This window comes from Coenobita brevimanus, chromosome 98 (genome assembly GCF_032717465.1).
Source record: "Coenobita brevimanus isolate Jiangsu-jjx chromosome 98, ASM3271746v2, whole genome shotgun sequence".
NCBI lineage: Eukaryota > Metazoa > Arthropoda > Malacostraca > Decapoda > Coenobitidae > Coenobita > Coenobita brevimanus.
In genome coordinates this window covers 11,478,113-11,501,424 of record NC_137051.1, presented here as the reverse complement: position 1 = coordinate 11,501,424, position 23,312 = coordinate 11,478,113, and the positions used below count along the sequence as shown (strand labels likewise).

At 40.5% G+C, this 23,312-nt stretch overlaps 1 protein-coding gene across 1 annotated transcript; it reads left to right on the top strand.

Annotated features, from left to right (window-relative positions):
* Positions 1–290: 290 nt before the first annotated feature.
* Positions 291–9,675, top strand: LOC145414192 (ionotropic receptor 21a-like). The gene is made up of 6 exons (XM_080283768.1): positions 291–872; positions 1,059–1,196; positions 4,079–4,469; positions 4,614–4,985; positions 7,009–7,283; positions 9,505–9,675. The coding sequence occupies exons 1-6, from the start codon at positions 291–293 to the stop codon at positions 9,673–9,675; spliced, it is 1,929 nt and encodes a 642-aa protein (XP_080139894.1).
* Positions 9,676–23,312: the final 13,637 nt, after the last annotated feature.

Sequence of the window (23,312 nt, the reverse complement as noted above, 5' to 3'; positions counted from 1 at the left end):
AAATCGTCCTGAGGTAGTAAGACTGTGCTATAAACTGACGATATCTAATAGAGGGGGTTAATGACAGAGGGATGTTCATCAGTGGAGGGGTGTTCTGTTTTGTGTTCAGCTTTTAAAAATAAGTAATGAGCCAAGAAGCGTAGGGAAGATTATAATTTGACAGTCTTCGCAATATATTAAGTGAACTTCAACATTACTTACAATACAGGTGGCGGTGGCATTGGTGGTGAGAGTGGAAGAGGACTGCGATGATGATGATGATGATGATGATGATGATGATGATGATGATGATGGTAGCTACAGGCCTCGCAGCACCGGGTCAGACCGCTCACACTCGCCTCATGGCCCAGTTTCTCAGGTCTGCTAGGGTCAGGTATTTCCCGAACTGCACCCTCGTCCTTCTCCACGACGTCCCGAGGTCACCCCTGCAGCGAGGTCAGCAGGATGAGGTCACGGCCTTGCATGATCTAATTTTACGCCAGGAAGCAAACACACCGCACCTGGTTTTCACTCTGGCCGATAATCTGGCAAGGGTTTTGCGAAACTTCGACTTGAACATGGCTACCCTGTGTCCGGTTTACGTGTCCATATCCTCTGGCGCCAAATGTATCCTGGATCTTTTCGGGGATATTGAGAAGGACTGGGACAAGTATTTTATGTCTCGGATACATATAATCTTCCTCATCGGCGACCTGGGAGTTTCTGAGGACCAATTTTTGAAAACGGCCGAAGTCAACACCATGACGAACTTGCTGCTTGTGAGGCCTTCCGGGAACGCCAACTTCCCGACCCTTCATATCCAGACTAACTCGCCCTACGACCTGCCTGAACTTCGCACTCTCATGACCTACCTCGGAGAGGACGGGGAGGAAGCAGAAGAGGGAAGGGGGATGGATGGAAAAGGAAGAGGAAAGGAAGAAGGCGTGACGAAGGAAGAAAGGAGAGAAAATGAAGTAGGCGTAACAGAGGAAGACAGAGAGGGAAGAAAGAAGAATGGAAGAGGCAGCATGAAGGCCAAGACAGGGCAAGGAAAAGAGGATGAAAAGAGAGACATGAAGAACCTGAACCTGGTGCCTGACAAACTCGGGGACATGCACGGCTTCCAGATGAAAGTGGTCACTTTCCACTTCCCTCCCAGGATTTTCATGGAGGAGGAAGAGGGAAGAGGATACCAGCTATACGGAGTCGACATCGAGGTGTGTATGTGTGTGTGTGTGTGTGTGTGTGTGTGTGAGAGAGAGAGAGAGAGAGAGAGAGAGAGAGAGAATTTGGATTTCCCCTTGAGCTTCATATCTCTAACCACATTTGTTTAGCACTTTCTCCGAATTTCTTCCCATCCTTACTCCCTCTACCATTCTTTCATACTCTCTTACTTCCGCGTAATTATTATACTTACTTTTATTTATGTCATCAATTAGTAATGTCTTTTTTTTTTCCCACAGTTCATTAACACTGAGATTCCAATGACACTCTCAGCTAAACTAAATCATCTTGGTTAGAGTAGTAGAAGCGTCCCGACCATGTGAGGGGTTATTGGTGACACTATCAGCACTGCGACTCATGATACACTCTCAGTTGAACACAGTCGTTTGGTATCAGCTGGAATAACATACTCGAGAAGGTGCTATTCATTTCATTTCTTCATTTGTTTCATTTATATATCCTTCACCATACGTCTGCTCTTGCCCCTCTGTAATATTCAACCGTATTTCAATATACGTTTTAACTCTGCTCTCTTACACAACAAAATCTCTTTTAGTTTACTGTTGCCACTGCCAGGCCATTTTATTTGACTAAGACGAAAACATCCGGGAAAAAATATTCATCAACTCTTTTTTTTTTTTTTTTTACTTTATTTTTGCTGCCGCCACACAATTATATTCATCCCTCGCTGAAAAGGTGCCACAAACTGTCTCCATTGACTCCACTGCTGGAGCCTCCTCGTAGTGAAGGAACTCCTCCACCTCCTTCTCTTCCACTTCCACTCTCTCTCTCTCTCTCTCTCTCTCTCTCTCTCCCCCACGGCACACCAAAATTAATAACCATGGAAATAAGACAAAAATTGTATGGTTCCTAAGGGGCCAATAACTCGGAAGGAAATTAGAGGAGGTCTCAGGCTCCACCATCCTGGTGTATATATTTCTTTAACCCCCTCATGACCAGCAAAACTCTAGTGTTCTAATCCAGCCAAGGCTAGAGGAGTTTATTCAGCTGAATTAGAGTCATTTGAGCCTTGTTATTAATTCTTCGCCGTTAATTCTACCATTCATTCTCTGTAATATTCTATTCCAGCGAATGACACACAACTCAATTCAGGTTAGTGAGTCATGAGTGGCTAAGTATATTTATATTGTCACCATTAACCTCCTCATGGTAGGGACAACCCTAGTATTCTATTCCAGCTACTGCCAGGCTATCTTATCAGCTGAGTGCATGTAGGAGGCTGATGGTAGCGTCATAATTAGCCCTCTCATTATAAGGACAGCTTGTGTATTCTGTTCAGCTAATGCCAGACGATGTTATTCGGGTGAGAAAGGGACCTAGGAGACTGAGAGTGTCAATGTGGTCGTGTACTGGTGGGCTTGGAAGGCTCTCTGACATCCTTTCCTTACCTTGTGCTATATCCATAAACGTTCTTTAGCCTAAGTTGTGTATAAGATGGCTTGTTTTAAGCTGTTACCATCATTCATTCACTTCATTTATGCACCTTATTCAAATACTTTCTAAAGCCTGGGTTGGGTCGATGATTACTTATTTCATACTTTCATCTTCACTCATAACAGCTACCAAACACTGTATTCAGACTTTTTTTTTTTTTACCAAAGTTGTCAATACGATTACCAGTTTTATGCTTTTATCTTCCTTCAGAAAGATACCAAACACAATATTCACAATCTTTCTTGAGCCAAAGTTTAGTATAGGATTTCTTGTTGAGACTTTTATCTTCAGTCACACAGCCACCAAACACAATACAACGAAACTAGAGTCGCTCAAGTTCATGCGAGAGATACGACCAAGCAAGATTCGCAGATGATAGTTACCTTCTACGGGAACTTACCAAACCCCTTCATTCTGGTGATTTTTCCATTTTATTCTTGCACTCTCCACAAAATTTTGTTAAACCTTTGGAGAGTTTAATTTTCTTCTCTCTTTTCTTTTTTTCCCGGGGAAGTTAGATGAAGCTTTTGAGGGATTTTTAGAGCCGGGGAGGTTAGGGGCAGTCTCCATCAACGCTTTCAAAACCATAGACCTTTTCTTAAGTGAGTGAAAGTTGTCTGGAAGTTGCAAGTATAAGATAACCTCATCCGTCACCGTAGTGATGAGGCTAATGCAAAAACTGGCTAAAATCTCTTACGAATTCTCTCCAATTTAGTTCCACATTTGGCACGTTAATATTCCACTCTTCTACGCTCTGCTCATACTATTCAACCTTATTCTAACTTAGTTGCGTTCCATTTCGCCAACAGACATTGATCCCCATTATTCCCAATCAGTTTTAATCCGTCATTCCATCCCACTCTGTCCTGTTATATACATTCCCGAACCATAGGCCTACCCGAAGTCATAAATTTTCTACCCGTACACACTCCAGCACACATTCTCAAACTCACACTGAGTCACTTGGAGTCTAGCTCGCTTACATCCTCGTAGGCACAGACTCCCCAGTCTTACCACGATTTGAATCGCTAGCAATCTTTCACAATCCTTCATCATATCCCAGTCCGCCCTTCTACATGTACTCCCTCAGCTCTTTTTTTTTTTTTTTCCGACCCTGAATTTGATAGCCCGTTCTCTAAGGTTCAGCATTCCTCCTCCGTGCCACACACACTCACATTTCACCACTCTGGAGTTAATTCTCACCTTCCTCACTGAATACATTCATGACTGGTGTGATCAGCGGGGGTGTTTTTATGACATGTTGACTAGTCTCGCGGAATATCAGTAAAGTCAGTATTACCGAAATTCATATTAGCACACAGTTCCCTTTCCCAACCTGGAATCGAGCTCGCGCTTTTCCAGACAGCAACTCACTTCTTTAACCACCTATCCACCACCTGACTTATAATCCCTCCTGCAGGTAGTGAGAGCGCTGAGCCAGGCCCTAAACTTCAGTCTCAGCTTCACCAGGCCCTCGGACGGGGAGATGTGGGGCTGGGAGCAGGACAACGGCACCTGGACGGGCCTGATGGGTGACCTGCAGGCACGGAGGGCAGACGTTGGCGTGGCTGATCTGTATATCATGGAACAGTACTTCTCCATTATTGACATGTCCGTGGCGTACGACATCGAGTACCTTTGCTTCGTTAATCTTGTGCCCGGCCCCTTACCTCAGTGGATGGCCGTCACCCTGTCCTTCTTACCTGAAACGTGGTTCGCTATCCTCCTGTCAGTCTTAGTTGGAATGGTGGCATTTTCCCTGGTGGCTCAAGCTGGACAGCTTAAGAACGCGAAGATGATTAAGGAAAACAGTGGGTGGTATTTGCACCAGCATTGGAACGTCGACGATAACATGGAAAATGAAAATAAACAGATAGAAGAGAGAGGAAATAGAGAGACTAATAATGAGAAAGGACAGACATATGAGAGATGGGGAAGGAATGTTGGCGGAAAAGATCTAATCGACGCTTGGTTTCAACGAAGCTCAAACACCTGTCTCCTTCTGTACGGCTGCGTCATGAACACCGCCTGGGTACGCGTCCCTTCCTCGTCACACCTCAGAGTCTTCGTCTTGCTGTGGAGTTTGGCCTTCCTTATCCTCGCCGTGGCTTACAGGGGCTCCCTTGTCTCCCACCTCACCGTGCCAGTGCAGCAGCAGCCCATCAACACCCACAAACAGCTCTACGAGAAAGGTGTGGAGGTCGGCAGTATCGGCTTCACTCTGAAGCGTGTCATGGCGAAGAATGCAGACCGTTATGTACGACTTCTGGCTGAACGATACACTCATGTTGCTTCCACCTCGGAAGGACTCAGAAGGACGGTAGAAGGTGTGGTTGAAGTTACATTACTTAATGCCAAAACGTCATTGGATGGAAATACTGTACGCTTATAATGAAAACGACACCTCACCACCCACACACCTACCACGTTGTCATCCCACTTTGACGATCCCCATTTCGATGATCGTCTATTTTTACTCGATTTTGTTATCCAACTTAGACGACTTCAAGCAATACGATTTCCAAATTGACGATTCCCATGGGGTTGATTACGTTTATAATTATATGCTGCACAATGTACCGAGCATGTGTATACTTATTATATACATACTGTATACATACACACACACATATATATATATATATATATATATATATATATATATATATATATATATATATATATATTACCTAGTTTGGTAAGACTTCCAGCTTAGATGGGAGAAGCGAAGTTCGAGAAAACTAATGATTTTGGCACCTGAGTAGTAAGGTATGCATTGTGCTATATCTCCGTAATGAAGGTATTCCACGGTGAGGGACTCTTAAAATTATATACTAAAATGGTCAGACAATTACACTAAAATGATCAGACAGTTATGCTGAAATGATCAGACAATGGCTAGGTGACTGCAATGACTGCAGGGTGGCAAAACATAGTCTATCTGGGAATCGTCTTTGTGGGAATCGTCTGACTGGGAATCGTCTAAGTCGGAATCGTCTTTGTGGGATATAATCCTCTGTCTGGGAATCGTCTTAGTGGATCTAAACCCCTGCCACCACACTAACACCTAACCGCTAACTCATACCTAAGTCCACACACACACACACACACACACACACACACACACACACCAGCTCCTAATCGCAGCTTGACACTTGACTCCCCACACTTCGCCTCTCAACCCCACCAGCACTAACTTTCAGTCATTTATACATACCCTAAATTCATACACCGACTATCAAACCACAAATACACCATCTCCTAAATACAGTCTAACTCCTAATCTCACTCATACACCAATCACTCATACACCAATCCTCATCCTTAACTACGCTCAAACCACAACTAACCAAAGTATCTAGCCCCATCAACACATTGTCAACTCTTACAGCAACCCTCAACCCATCCCTAACCGCAGCCTCACCGTTAAAATGTCAACACATCAGTCTCAATCACAGTGTAGAGTCTCTACACAGTGGTCTCAACTACCAGGCCACGGCACTCCATTGTTCACATTCTCAGCCCCAGCCCCACCACACACCCACACCCTCAACCCTCACACCAGCCCTTAAACCACCCACACACGCTTACCTTTATCATTTCGCCGCTGTGATACATCTTTATCTACTTACAATTGCTTTATTAGTGGTCACTGCTCTTCTGAACTGTATTCTTGCATTTCTCCTCTATTACGAGGGGCGCACACCACCCGACTGATAACAGTCACCTTTTTCACCTATTGTCTATCTAATACATGAGTTTACCAATACTCTCAGTCCTTCACGTATGCAAAAGATCAATTCTGGACATGACTACCTCAATCTGTATTTTCTTCTGCCTATGACGCCCAATCGTTTAAGCGCCTTGTGCCCTGGCATCCCGAAGTGAACGTATCTTTTATTTTTCTGGAAAGAACAATTTTCAGGCATCCAGCTTTTTGTTTATTTTCCTTGTATAAAAACACAAGCTCCTAACCACAACCAAGCATAACCTCACCCCGAACCTCATCCACACCAACCATCATATTACACCAGCTCCTAACCATATCCTAACCACAGCCTCACCCTAAACCCTCCCACACGCTATCTCCGAACCACAGCATTATCCATAACCCGATTCCTGCACCAACTTTTCCTTACGCCTTCAACCATGCACCATCACCTAACGACCACCTCTGTACCCAGCCTACCCACACACCAAACCTCAACCACAATTACTCCCAAAACACACACACACACACACACACACACACACACACACACACACACACACACACACACACACACACACACACACACACACACACGCAATATATATATTCATCAATTCATTGCCCTCTCTCTCCTTCAGGGACGTACTCCTTCCTCGAAAGCCGCGGTTTTTTGGACTACACCATCGCCGTCGACTACACTGACAGGATGGGAAAGACTTCGCTCCACGTCATGAGGGAGTACATCGCGCCCTTCGGTATCGGGCTGGCCTATCCAAAGTTCGTTCCCTACATCGCGAAATTCAACGGTGTAATACGACGGCTGACGGAGGCTGGGCTGGCCAAAAAGTGGATGACGGATATAATACTGAGGAGCAAGCTGGATAAGGCTGGGAGCAGTGTGGTGCAGGTGGGTGTACTGTGCGTGGGAGTTGGTAGGTAAAAGTGGGTGGTGGGTCTGGGTGGCCGGTAAGTGTATGTGTGTACTGGGTGTAGATCGGTGTATGTGAGCGACAGGTGTAGAAGGCACCAGGATCCACAAACTGTGAAAACATTAAACTAATACGGTTATGTGTAGATAAATTATCTTTTGTTTTTGAGGTTAAAGATTACACACAAAATTTGGTATGGCCATGGGTAACCCCCTCTCCCCTGTACATGGAGTACTTTGAGAATAATTTGTTGATCTCTGTAAATGAGAGAAACATAGTTTGGCTCCTATACGTTGATGGTATTCCGCGCTTTTGGTCTAACACCTTCCCAGTGGTGAACTTCTCTCTCAACTAAATGCCATCACCCCATCCATAAAGTTTACTCTTAAACTGGAAATGTTTAATAAACTGCCTTTCTTGGGCGTAGAGGTCATCGGGGATAAAGGTGTTCTGAAGACTAAGGTATACAGAAAACCTACATATATAATGTCCAATGTGCCCTATTATTCGAATCATTATATTTATATAAAAAGATCTGTCTTCATATATACGAGTATGTACTTGAGAGCATATAGCATTTCAGACCCAAGAAATTTTAGAGGAAGAACTACAAATGATTGAGAGCATAGGGAAGAAATAGCCCATCAAACAATTCAGGTGTTATATGAAATATTCCAAGCAAAAACTGTAATAAATTTTATATCGAACGATCTGCAAAAGTCTTGGAGACCAGGATCTCACAATATAAGGACGGGCCAGCAGAGTAGTGGTTTACTTCAACACAAAGCATCCGATGATCACACTGATTGGGCAGGTTTTACACTTAAGAGAGTAACAAGGTGAAAAGGCTTCGATCAAAGAAATATTATTGAACCATGCTTACTTTCTGGCACATATGAGAATAATGTACACATGTGCTTTGGTAATTTTAAATGTGATAAATTGTTACCAGAAATAGCTGTAAAGCAATATCCCCTTGACTGACATTCTTTGTATAGGCTTGCTACGATCAGGATGTAAGTTCAGTTGAGGTGAGGTGAAGTGTGGTGAACTTAGGTGAGATCTTGGTATTCAGGTCAAGTCAGTCTCCCTTTGTTCTCTCTCTCTCTCTCTCTCTCTCTCTCTATATATATATATATATATATATATATATATATATATATATATATATATATATATATATATACACTAGCTGAGGTACCCGGCGTAGCCACCGTAGCCATTGCTGTATCCAAATAAGGCAAATAGAAATACTAATAACTCCAAAAAAATCAAGTGTGAATGCAGAATATCAAAAATGTACTTACCAGTGAATATTTTATGACTGGAGTCACTTTTGATAACGATCACTGTTAAATTCTGTCAAATTCCGTCAAATTTCGTCATGAATATAGTTATATGTAGGTATGTTGTGGAAAACAGCCAAAAGTTGCAGAAAATGCCAGAAATAGAAAAAAAAAAACTTAATCGGGCATAATATGGCCTTTGATGGCCTTGAAGTTCATGTTTTGATGTCAGCCCCACCATTTTGAGGGATGGGGAAATTTGTTTATTTAATGACCTATCCTCGAAATCCAACTCCTTCAGGCTGAACATGCCTGTGACCTGACCCTTGGCGAGGAGAGTATGTATGCCAAATTTTAGCTTCCTAACTTTAAAACCGTGCATAAAAACAAACATACAGCCGTGCATAAAAAACAAACATACAGACACTCTGCTTTGCGCGCGCGTGTATATATATATATATATATATATATATATATATATATATATATATATATATATATATATATATATATATATATATATATATATATACCTAGGCTGCTTCCCCCAAGGAAAGGGAGGTATATATATATATATATATATATATACCTAGGCTGCTTCCCCCAAGGAAAGGGAGGTATATATATATATATATATATATATATATATATAAACCTAGGCTGCTTCCCCCAAGGAAAGGGAGGTATATATATATATATATATATATATATATATATATATGTATGTATGTATACTGTATAGATAGATAGATAAATAGATAGACTGTACACACACGCGCGAGTGCGTGCGTGCGTGCGTGTGTGTGTGTGTGTGTGTGTGTGTGTGTGTGTGTGTGTGTGTGTGTGTGTGTGTACTTATTTTTTTTCCAGTCCATCTGTATATTGTACATGATCTGAATATTTCCTCTCCCCTCCCAAGGAGTCTGCTTCGGGAGAGAGCCAAAACAACCCAAGCAAAGTACGACCTCTGACCCTGCGTGACCTCCAGGGCGGCTTCATACTACTCGCCCTCGGATATGGCCTAAGCTCACTCGCCTTCGGGGTAGAAGTAATCCTCAGGCTGGGCTGGGGTGGATATGTCAAAGAATAAGAATTAGTTGGCATTGATCAGCTCAGTCAGGCTTCAGTTGGACGAAAATTAGAGTTGTCCCGATCACTTGACGGTTTATTGTGAAAACATAAATTCTCTCAAGCTTCTGCGATTCACATCTGAATAAAGACTGTCCGTTGTCAGACGGAATGTAACACTATCGGCCTTCTCTTATTTCTAGTTATTGACCTCTTAGTAACCATACAATTTTTCCTCTGGTGGCAAAGACTGAGAGAGAGAGAGAGAGAGAGAGAGAGAGAGAGAGAGAGAGATGAGAAGGAGGGGGGGGGGTAGGCAGGAAGGCAGTAAACTAAGCGGAGAAATCACAGTGAATAAAAAAGAAGTAAAAAAAATATATTATCTCCTGTCGACTACACAGGGGTTCTTTACGGCACAGATGCTTAATGTCTCCCAATGCCCAAGCCTCTCCCCTGGCACACCACCCGCAATACTCGATGACGCGATGTTCTGTTCAGGTCCCCAACTGTGCTGCGGGACGAACAGAGACAAAGGGGGAATCAGCAGACTTTGAAGGACATGGTAAAGGGGTAGGTATGCACAGCCCCTTCAGTCCGATAACGTATTTTGTTGTTGTTGTTGTTGTTGTTGTTACTGCTAAGATGGTTGATTTCATATTTAGAAGAGACTTTTCCGATTGTAGGAGATGGATTTTAGTGTTCATTAACCCCCCTCGGCCCTCATTACAAGAGGTCTGTTGTTAAGCTGAATAAAATCGTCTGGAGCTACAAAGAATAAAATTGCAAATGCGTCATCGGAGTGAAGTAGCTAACTCTTTCGCTGTGATTGGTGCATGTGGGTAAATTATTCAGGCCGAGACCGTAAAACTTCGTTCATCTGCCAAACATCCTGACAGCTGCAGCCTTCATAAATACCATATCTCATGTCGCTCTATCCCTGGTATTAGTGCACCTGGGAATTTAACTTAGGCTAACACCAGGCGATTTTGTTCAGCCCAGAAAGCCGAGCAGCCAGAGTTAAATCCATTGCAATGATTTTTTTTTATTCTTGCTGCGCCTAGACGATTTTTCTGCTTTGTTTGGGATAGATTTCTTCAAACTGGAGCGTCTAGATCAATTATAGCATTGTTTTCCCCTTCAGTACAAGGAAACCTATGCTGAATAATATCGCTTGAAGGTAACAAAAACAAAGAAATTAAGCAAACGGTCCTAAGTCCTATTTTCTAATATAAGTTGAGGAAGAAAACGGGTTAGCATTTACCTTCTAAAGTGGTTTGAGGAAGGAAACAATACACCACTCACTATCTAATATGGCTTTATTCTGCTACATACCTAGGGAGAGTATAGTGCATTCTGACATGTCTAGGGCTGTGTATAAGGAAGGTGAAGAGAAAGGGAGTTTCATAATTACCTTGTACAGTAGCTGAACCTCTTTCGGCTTCTCATTTTAAGCAGCTTTACAGTTATTGTGGAATTTTTCGATATTAGCTCCTATTAAAAAAGATGCGATCATGACAAACAGACAGACAGTTTTTAAGATTTACCTTATATATGAAACAGTGTGTTCTGTTGGTTTAGGACTGTTATGATAAATTTCTTTTATATTTCTACTGGACGAGCAAAACTTAGAGAAAGATAAACCTCTTAAATTCGGTGACGCCTTTATTAGTATATTCTTGCTGTTTGCAGATTCTTTTCTTTTATGTGGCCGACTCCGTACATTGGCTTAAAAGTCGGTTCTATAAGGCTACGTGCATGCTCCCTCACATATCACCTCTTCGGCACTATTACCCACCGTCCATATTGAATACATGGTAAGGCTCTCTCAGGAAAGTCTGGTGCACTGCTTTAGCTGGGGTATTTTTATGGCATGTCGGTGGGTCTTGTGGAAGATTAGTGAAGTCTGTTTTAACGACATCCAAGCTTGTGATCGAATTCGCGTCATTTCAGACAACAGACAACAACTGACCACTCACCCACCACCTCATCCAGTTGGAGGAGATAAATGCAGCCCACAGTAAGCGTGTCAGTAGTAGCGGGATTTCGTAACCATATTAAACAGTGTGGTTGTAGGAGCAGCAGCACCCAAGACGTTACCGTACTGAAGGGGTTTATTAAATCTTGACTGAAGTCTTCACCTTCCACATACAGAGTCTACCAAGGTTATACTATCAGTGCAACAATGACAGTACGCGCAGTATCAGTGGTAGTTATTAGTAGCATGCACTGCAGTGAGCAAAACATCACTAGGTACAAGCAACATAATGCAACAAAGTAAACAAAACACATTAAACTAATGGATGCAGTATATCATCATCATCACCATCATCATCACCACGACCATCTTCATCATCATCATCATCATCATCACCGTTTTCCATTAATACATGAGGCGAGAAGTTAACAGAACTATGAGAAGGAAAACACAAAAGCAAAACAACTACCAACAGAGTATCCAGTGAAACAAAGCATACATAAATTTATTCATCATTCATGCCTTCGAACCCTCACAGGCTGTACAGTTCACAGAAAACTGCACTACATAAATAGAAAGAGAGAGAGAGAGAGAGAGAGAGAGTTCATATTTCATCCATCCATTTTTCTCCTATGTTAATCCTTTTACTTATTCTTCGCTTACTCACGCAGCCACCTGCATTCTCCATCTACCGTTTTCTTGTCTCCTCCTACCCTCAGACTCACTCCTGTAAACGTTTTCATCATCATATTCATACCTATTCCCTCAACACTGCCCTTTGGTGAACAGACTCCCCTACTTCCCGTAAGTTACAAAGTTTAATATTTCTCATCCTGTTAAGTCAAGGCAGATTATATACGTCATTTCAGACTCATTTCTACTACTATTCTTCTTCTTTTCAAATATTCATGCTGTACCAAAGTCTCACACCCGCACGGTAATGTAGGTACAGACAGACAAATAAGTATCGTCCAACAGCTTGACAAATACATAGCGGAAAAATCGAACCATCTACGCACAACTAGAGATAGAGTTTTCATTGTATTTTGCCAGTTGTAAATTTTCTCCAGATGACACTGGGAAGATAGTTGCTTCTTTGTTCTAATCCACCTTCATGCCATCCACTTACAACCTCTTTATTCAGGTCTGTATTGCACATCAAAGCCTTCACAGCACCAGCCAATTTACTTAATTGAACCATTTTACTATCCATTTCTTGCACACATTAACCCTTCTTTTCTGTGATCGCACCTAGGTTTTAAACACTTCACCAGTTCTAGTATCTCTCTAAGCGCCAATACATTCTGAGTCACCTTTTCTCCCAACAACCAAAATTTTACTCTTATTCCATTTACTTTCAAACCTCGTCTCTCAGACACTTACGAAATTCGAGGTCCTTTTCATCATCTTCACTTCCGTCTTCGTAGTTTTTGCTTTTACCTCTCTCGTAACCCATTACATACATACATACATACAACAACAATGGCAACATCACACACCCTTATATCTCCCCAGTTCTAATACTAACTCATTCATCCAGTTTTACACAAGTTTCGTTATCGTCATAAAGACACAGTACTGTATTCAACAATTTGCCCTCCACATTATACGTATGTAATACCTCCATAATCCCTCTCTGTCCACTCAACCATATACTTTCTCCAGATCCATAAATGTCACAGATATGTTAGCCCTGCTCTCATCTTTTCTCTGTTATCTGCGTTAGTACAAATATCTGATCCATCTACATCCCCTACTACTCCGGAAACCGCACTATTCATCATGCACTAAATATTATGACAACTGTTTTAGTTCTTCTATCATTATTCTTCCATATGTCTTATCAATGGCATTCGGTAGGTTTTTTCGATAATAAATGTTGCATTCACATCGGTCACTTTTCCATACATACAAGTGAAGTCATACTGGCTTATTGGCATACTTCACACTAACAGTTCATGACAATCACTTCACTGCATTTTATCATTTTTGCGTATACTTCATCAACACCTGCTGCCTTTCCCCCTTGAAACTTTCCGTGGGAATCTTTACTTCTGTCACTGGCACAGTCTGCGGCACCAAAATCGTTTCTTGTGCATCACTCAACATAGTCCTATTTGCCAACGCCCTCCAATCGTTATTGCCGGTCATTTACCTTTCAAAACAATCCTTCCATCTGCTTCTTACATCCCTTTTATTTGTTTGCACTCATCCATTTTCATCCCTTACATCTTTACACGTCGACCCACACTAATTTTCGCACTTTTCGTATTTCATTCCCACGTAGTTTCTTATTCTCAGATAATATCGCATTTGTTTTTCTTCCAGATTATCATTTACTTTACTTTTACCATTTTATCTAATCTGTTTACATGCTTCTTGCTTTCATCGTATTCTTTCTTTCATCTCAGTTCTATCCTTGCATCCACTCTATCCGCTTCCTTTTCTCTCTCAGTGTTCTACTTTTGCATCCTACCAAACTTTTCTTGATGGATGACACCCGTGCAAAACCACACACACTTTTAGCGCTTCTAACCAAATTTTGTATAGTCTTCAAAAATCTTTTAAATTCATCCACTCCCAATTCATGAACTCTGATATATCCTCGGTAATCCGCTTATATTCAACTGCTACTGTCTCGTTTCTTAGTTTTTTTTTTTTTTTTCACATATATTCTTTCATTTAACGTAACTGTCACACCATTTTTTCCAGTCTCCTCTCAGTTTCAGCTTGCATACCGCAATTACATGATCAGACAACCTTCCATATCGTTCTCTTTCGATTTTCGCATCAGTGGCACACCCAAACATCTTTCTCTCAACAGCACATATTCATTTACGCTTCTGTCAAGCATTACTTATGAATCTCTATACCACATGTATTTATTCATTACTTTGTGCTAAGAATATTAAGTATTCACTCACAAATTCTTTGCCTGGCACATCCTACTTGCCGCATTTTCTTTTTTCTTTCTTTATTTATTTATTTTATTTATTTATTTATTTTTTTTTTTTTGACGTGGGGGGAGGCACATCAGAGCGACCCATTAAATTATTTACAAGACCCGTGCCAACTCCTCCGTTCAGACCACCCATCATAAACACGCTATAACTCTTTGGTGTGTGTGTTTCTAATCAGTAAACAGTATTCAGTGGATCCCAAAACTGTTCACTTCCACGTCTGTATCACAAGGAGAATATGCAATAATCAGAACCAGTTTCACTCTCTCAAACTTAACGTCGACATACATGCACCTTGAGTTAATATAACCCTTCCGTCAATCATTCATCAACAGCTGACAAAAACTATTAACTCTTTTCAGCTCAGTTTATGGCCAAGTGTGGTCTGATTGGAAGGTAGATTTGACTAGAAACCAAGGACACACACTCCTAGTTCTTAAGTAAGGTTCATCATATTTCATGTAACCACGACTTAATATTCAAGCTGTGGAAAGACCCGTCAGATGAAAACAAACCAACTATAATTCTCATTACTTCTTCCATGGACGTTCATACCTGATCTTGCCATGGCATCATCTCATGTTTTCTTTCCACTCCCTTTCAGTTTTGTTTCACATAGTGCCAACACCTCATATCTTCCTGTCTTCCTTAAGCATCTGAACTACATCTAAGTTCTTTCCACTCTTCATTCACACCTCTAACATTTCACACAGCCATATATGCTTTGGCTTACTTTACTAGGTCCCTGTTTAGCACGGTACCCAGATCTGAGGTTTCTGATACCTTCCCATCTGCCTTTTATTTCGGTTCCCTTTCATAGGATTCTGCCATTTCATCCCTTACATATCATTGTTCCCACAGTATACTCGCACAATGCACTGTACTGCCACGTACCACAGTAGGAAAAACACTGCTAGTTACATTAACGTTACCGTCGTTATACACGATAAGCAAAGCACTAGTGTACTACATTAACATTACTCATACTGCCATACCATACAATCAACAACTAAGAATTTGAAAATACTACTGTCATAAAGTACGCTAAAGTAAATATGCAGTTTCCCTGAATTGAATTTTGAGCAAGACGGCATACCATTATATCATTATATGCATATTTAAATTCATATGCTTACATATGCATGTACTGTACAGTGTATGTAAAGGTATGTATCTACAGTACATATGAAAGCATGTTATAAACCAGTGGGGGGGGGGTTAGTACATTATGCATACCTATACTAATGAATATAGACAGACAGACAGACATATCAATAACATTACTCAAATGCATATTTAACAGAGAGAGAGAGAGAGAGAGAGAGAGAGAAATATAACTCTTGTACATAAACATATCCCAGCATATACTATCATATCTCTGTCTTTAGATTCGTAAACTTACTTCTTTTAACAGAACATCACTCCGATCAAAATTACGACCATTTTGTCATTGCACTGACAGAGAGCAGGTACAACTATTCATATTTTTTTCTCACTGATACTTGCTTCATGATGACATTTACATATTCCCAATAAATTTCTATTAAGATGACATTTAACCTCACATGTAATACCAACGCATTTAGTTTACTAGTATTAATAATTACACCATTTAGTCCATCTTTTGACAACAATAAGATAAGCCTTCTGAATATGCTAATGTTTATATAGTATTTGGAAAAGACTGATTTGGTCTGATGTGACTTTTCTATTTAACATTTGTATTTTTTTCCAGAATATATACTGCACAGTGGACTATAAAACAGCTTGCACAATCTGCTAAGATATTCCATTGGTTATAAAGCTCGTTAGAGTCAGTATGTTGGGGCGACTTACTAGAATAATCTCAACTCCTGCCGGACTGACTGACCTACTCCTTTTGCATTTCAAGTTTTATTACCTATGCCCACTCCTTTAGGGATCAGAAGACTAAGACTGACATATTAATTGAATCTTAAAGGAAAAAATACAGATGTGCACCCTTGTGAAACTAAAATCACCCTACTTACTTTTGTTAGTTATAAAATACAAGGAGTAAAAAACACTACAGCACTGTCACCGTACTGGCAGGCAATACATTTATAAAGCTCCGCTCCAGTATCTCTGGTACACAACTATCAAACGTTTTTGCCACACTGATAATTAGGCAGTACTCTACTAGGGAAAACGGTAATAGTAATATTACATCCACGCATTAAACCTTTTCTATTCACCACTGTTCATCTTTTCATGTACAGTACGTGGAAACAGAAAAGAAAATTTAGAAGCATTCGACTACAGGTATGCAGAAATGCTAATCATATCTGGAGATCACTCAACTAATTTTTTTTTTTACTCTAAAAAAGCTAAAAAAGCTAACATTCATAAACTTCTTGGTCACACGTGTCTCTAATTCAGGTACTCCTCCAGTCTTGGTCCTCACTCTTAACTCACTTCCTCCTCCCCACACCGCCTCAACCATCTTTTTCCCTCACCTTCGTGGTATCCCCTCATCATTTTTGTTATTACTTCGCTACTACCCGTTTCGTCCATTTCTATGTCATTCCATTGTATATACTCTACTGTGTACTGTCAGTTCTCGTTAGAAGTCGGCTTTTTTATCATAATTCTGCTATCAAGTATAGAAATCACACACAAACTTTCCAAGAAAAATAAGATCTGTTGTTACTCAACACCTGCGGTGGGTTTATCAAAGATATTTTCGATGGATTCCTTGTCGTGACTCATTTGATGTTTGCAAGATGGACATTGAGAGTACAGTGTTCCCCTGTCTTTACTTCCTTCGTCAAAAACAGTTCCTGGTTACAAGAGAAAATAATGTCACAGCTGTTATCTGCTTTGGAGAGAGGGACAAAGAAACAAAGGAAAATAAGCTCTCCGTGTCTCCAGATCTTCCTGCAAAACACAAATCTAAGTTACTACAAGAAATCGATTGTAAACATCTTCGAGAATCTCAGACCTAATTTGCCAGTGTTTTCCGATATACAGCGCCAATTGTATCGATAATTGTACGGATAACTATCACTATGTTAGAACAAATTCCTGGCATATACTGAGGCATGCTTATACAGAGTTAAAATGGAAATCTCGTCACTAATTATATGTACATGAAGTGTAGTTCATATACATATAGAAGAAAAAGCAAAAAGAAAAGTATTCCCTTACAACTACTGTGTGCAAATATTTATGTCGTTTTGAACTTGGCTCTTAAATGAATGAGGGTATCAGTCATAAGGCAGAAATTTGTGTGTGTGTGTGTGTGTGTGTGTGTGTGTGTGTGTGTGTGTGTGTGTGTGTGTGTGATTATCCCTTGTCATCCATGTGTGTTTTATCACACTGTATTATTATCACCATAATTATGTAACAGCACAGAGCACTATTGTATTGTGTTATTCATTACAATAATTAAAGCACTGCCTCTAACATTATTGCCTGGCTGAATAATAAACTTAACACTTTTACTCTGATAACACAAGTATGCACCGAAACATAGCTACACATATAATACCATCATTCATTATAAGGAGCAAAGCACCATAACTCAGAGCATTAGTTAAATAATACTGCTAAATACTGCTTCAAGTGTATCAGTCATGCAGTATACATCATGAAGCAAAACGCTGCATCACACTTATCATAGCAATATACTACAATATACTTTTATTTTTCTCTAACATCCTTGTAACTGTAATAAACTGGCACACAAAAATCACTAAAAGTCATATGACTGCCAACATGCAGAACACAGTGTTATGTGCAAAATCAGTGAAACTTAAAAACTAAAAGCAAATAAGAAAATCAGTCCTTACACAAATATACGGCAGATTTCTAATCAAACTTCTTTCTTGTATAATACAAATTTAATTACAAGAAACAAGTGTGTGTGTGTGTGTGTGTGTGTGTGTGTGTGTGTGTGTGTGTGTGTGTGTGTGTGTGTTATATGGATTTATAAGCACACTCTAATATTAATATTTACTAAAATACAATACTGCAGTATTATGGAATCAGTCATTCAGTACAATAAACACAGCCTTACCACACTGCATACAGTACTGATCTACTGTCATGGAATACAATAAACTTATCATTTACATTACTCCCATGCAATAAAAATACTGCTACTGTTTTACTGTCATGCAATCAATCACTTCTTCGCTGATATTAGTCATGAAATATTATAAACAAAAACCTACATCTATAATACTGTCATGCAATACAAGAACCAACACACTGGAACATTAATATTACGTGTGTGCAGCATACGTACACACAACAACTCTTGTCAGTTATACAGAAGGGCAGAAAGATTTCAATACTGTGTGACTATATACATAGCTAAAGATTTGATATATCATATCTCCAAACTAAACAACTGAAAATTTCTTTTCTCAGAAGAAATATTCCAGTATGTAACTCACAAAAAAATATTACATACAGTACATCTTGGCTGAGGTACTCCTCCGCCTCTGCTCTCACTCTTCTAATTTCATCCCCTCCTCGCCATACTGTCTCACCCTCTTTGTCCTTTGTCCCCGCACCTTAGTCTTACCCCCATCGCAGTCTTACCCCCATCGCTTACGACACTCTCTCTCTATCATCCATGTCTTACAGCTCCCAGCGATTTCATCATACAGTGCTCTTCATTGTGCAGGGCTGAACTGGATAATTTTTTATTAATTGTAACATACACTTTCAGGTCGCAAGAAATTCGGCTCTTAACTGAACGAAGGGGGAAGGCATTGCACTAATTTAGATGTGGGGACGGGATTATCCAGATACGCTATATGATTTTAAGTCTGAGTCTAAGACCGTGCGCACGTGCAATCTTCTCATCATCATCATCCAGACTTTACCCACCACAGGGTGGGGTGAAGCAGGGTCCAGAGAGCCAGAATGAACCTGACAGAGTGAAACACTAACCAAAGTTTTGGCAGTTAAATGGGCCACACTCCCACTCATTCACCATTCAAGACCCAAGAATCTTTGCGCCACCTGATTGATAAAGAAAAAAAATCGCACGCACCTTCACGCTCACCTGTCCGACAGAGTCAATTCGACCACCTTCAAATTTGAGGTACCACAACCCTGGTCAAACAGTCCTCCGCACACAATTCCTCCAGCCAGCTCGATTTTATGTCAGTTCCTTAGCTTTAAAAGTTTTCATACCTCCCTTTCTAAACACACTCATGTACCGTACCACCTTCTTCTTGGCCTACCACGCCTCCTCCCACCTTCGAACTCGCTCAGGTATACGGTACCATTTTCACCACTCTATATCACAGCCATTCTCTCCACATGACCATATCATCCAAGCAAACTCGAAGCAGGGGCGGATTAACCACTGGCCTGACTAGGCTGCAGCGTAGGGCTTTTTAAGTCCCACCCTTGAAGGAGGCCCATATATTTTTAAAAATTAAAAAGGCATTAAAAATATATAAATGGATGAATGATGAAAATTACAGTGGCTTGCATCATACAATATCCAATAAGGGTAATTAATATCTTTATTATTGGATCCCCTACGATGGCTAGGATCCCCCATGGCTAGTTTAGCCTAGGACCCCCGAAAAAGTTAATCTGGTCCTACTGTCTTCAACTCTACTGATAGATTTCCTTACTCCACACCTTTCACGAATCACGTAATTCCTTATCCTATCCACTCTCCACAGTCCACATACATTTTTTAACAGTTCCATCTCCACTGCTAATATTCTTTGCTTTTCATTTTGTACCACGCCATAGTCTCACATCTGTATGACAGAATAGCCACTAAAACTCCTTCATGCAAGTCCCACGCAGCCGCCACACATAAAACTCTGCTTCTTATCAAGGTCTTCATAGCACCAGCCACGTTCCTTCCCTGTGTCACTCTACTTTCCACTTGTTTTACACATTTGCCTCTCTTCTCTGTCACAGCACCCAAGCATTTAACTCTCTCACTAGGTCATGTAATTCTTCATTCAGTCTAACATCTCAGTCATCTCTCTCAGCGACCCTGATTGTACCCTTCTCCACATTTGCTCTCAAGGCACGATGGTCACAGTTATCTACAAATCTCCACATCCGTCTACCAAGCTCTTGTCCGCTCTTTGCAAGCAGCACTTTATTATCCGCAAATATTTGATTTATGACACTCTACCCTTCATCATTCATTACTATCACCATCCCTCTTGCCCTTACAAGTGTTTTTACCTCCCCCTTAAACATCCATGCCTTCTAATAAATCTCTAACAAAGACTTCATTCCACTCTCTCCACTACACTTAATCATCTGTACATACATATCATCAACTCCTGCTTTTCTATTCTTCATTGTTTCATAGCATTCTTCACTCCTGCACAGCATCTTATCATTGGAATCGTCACAGACGATGAACTACAGTACAGTACTGTAGGGTTACTTGAGAGTGTACTGAGATCAATCCAGTTTATGCACTCCGAAGACAAGGACAAGGAGGGTAAAAAAACCTAACTGATTAGTGACTGACTTCATGCAATAATAATAATAATAATAATAATAATAATAATAATAATAATAATAATAATAGTCTACAACCTTAACTACTTATCTGCATGTTGAGTGAGACTTCTTACAAACTAAGTGACGTCTTGCCAATCCCTGAGCACCAGATGTCGGGCAAGCTCACATGAAGTTCCCATAGAGACTGTTGGATCGGAGGAAGGCATCTATGGCTGTGTGCAGGAAGTCGTATTGCTCCTGGTGGGGTTAAGAGTAGGGTCAGGAATCAACACAATGGCAATAACAATAATAATAATCTATCAGACTATCTACTGCCAGATGTCTCAATCCCGTAAGGGGTGGCCACAAACAAATCGCCCCCATGTCACCCTGTCCCTCGCCATTTCACTGCCCTGCTACCAGCTCACACACCTCTCTCTCATATACCTCTCCACTCCATCCCTCCATCTCATCCTTGGCCTCCCTCTCCCTCTCCCCACCTCCAACTCACTCACATACACTCTCCTTGTCAGTCTTTCGCTCTCCATCCTTTCCACATCGCCAAACCTCCTCAGTGTGTTTCTCCTAACGTGTCCGATCACAAACACATCCACACCACAACGCTCCTTCACTTCCTCATTTGCCAGTCTGTCTCTCCATGTGACTCCAAGTGCTCCTCTCAAATAACTCATCTCCACTGATCTCACTCTTGTGTCCCTCCAAAAAGGTCCAAGCTTCACTTCCATACGCTAGAGCTGGTATCACAATACTGTCATGCCTTAACTTTTTCACTTCCATACTCACTTCCCTGTTCCTTATCACTGCTTTCAAAGAACCAGCAACTTTTCTACCTTGTTGTACCCTTTCAAGCACTTCACTCTAACTTCAATCCTTACTCATCACACTACCCAAGTACTTAAATGCACTAACATTTGCCATTTCCTCCTCACCCAACCTTATTGTACATTCAGTGATTTCATTTCTCTCGACGACCATTACTTTACTCCTCCCTACATTCACCTTTATATTCCGTTTCATACACACTCTCCCGGACTCATGCAACAAGCCTTGCAGCTCCCCTTCGTCATCATTTAACAATACAGTATCATCTACAAACAACAATACAAAGAGTTTCTACACACTGACCTCTCTCATTAGGGCAGCTCCAACATCCACTGCCCTACCTTGTATCTCTTTTATAACCCCATCCATGTACCGACTGAACAACCATGGAGACATGAAACATCCCTGTTTCAGTCGAACTTTCAAATAGAAAAATTCACTCAGTTCACTATCCACAGGCACTGCAGTCTTAGCACTCTCATACGTACCCTTCATGGCATTCAACAACTTCCCATTTACTCCATATATTTTTAATTATCTAAGACAGATAATAATAATAATAATAATAATAATAATTATTATTATTATTATTATTATTATTATTATTATTATTATTATTATTATTATTATTATTATTATTATTATTATTATTATTATTACTATTATTATTATTATTATTATTATTATTATTATTATTATTATTATATCAATAACAATAACAATAATAAAAATAATAATAATAATAATAATAATAATAATAATAATAATAATAATGATGATGATAATGATAATAATAATACAGTAACTAGAGGCCCCCAAGGGGGCAATAACACCAGCAGCTAGCCGATATACTGTATACCTAGCGCGGCTCTGAATGAAACCCTGATTTGCCATACTTTCACCAATTTCGAACTCGTAGGAGACTGTCATCCCTACTATACTGTACACCTGTAAAATTTTGTGATTATGTCTTGTGCTGTTACAAAGTTACACACACACACACACACACACACACACACACACACACACACACACACACACACACACACAAACTGAAAACAACACCAGCTTTGCTATCGTGGCTTGTAATAATAATAACTCAAGCCTTTTTTTAATCTGCCTCCCGCAGACCTACCCTCGACGTTTACACCACACACCCTTCACACCCCTTTGTCATCTACCATCCTCTCAACATGCCCGAACCACCTCAATTTAGCCATCCTCATCACATCATTAATACATTTAAGGCCCATCCTTCCTCTCAGCTCTTCAATCGCAGTCCTAACCCCTCCTCCAGGCCTCTCATTCAAAGATGCATTACACATACATCTAATCATTATCATTTATAGGCGCTTGAGCCTACGAATATCCTCTTCCTTTAGTTCCCAGGTCTCACTACCTTATAGCATTACACTCCTAACA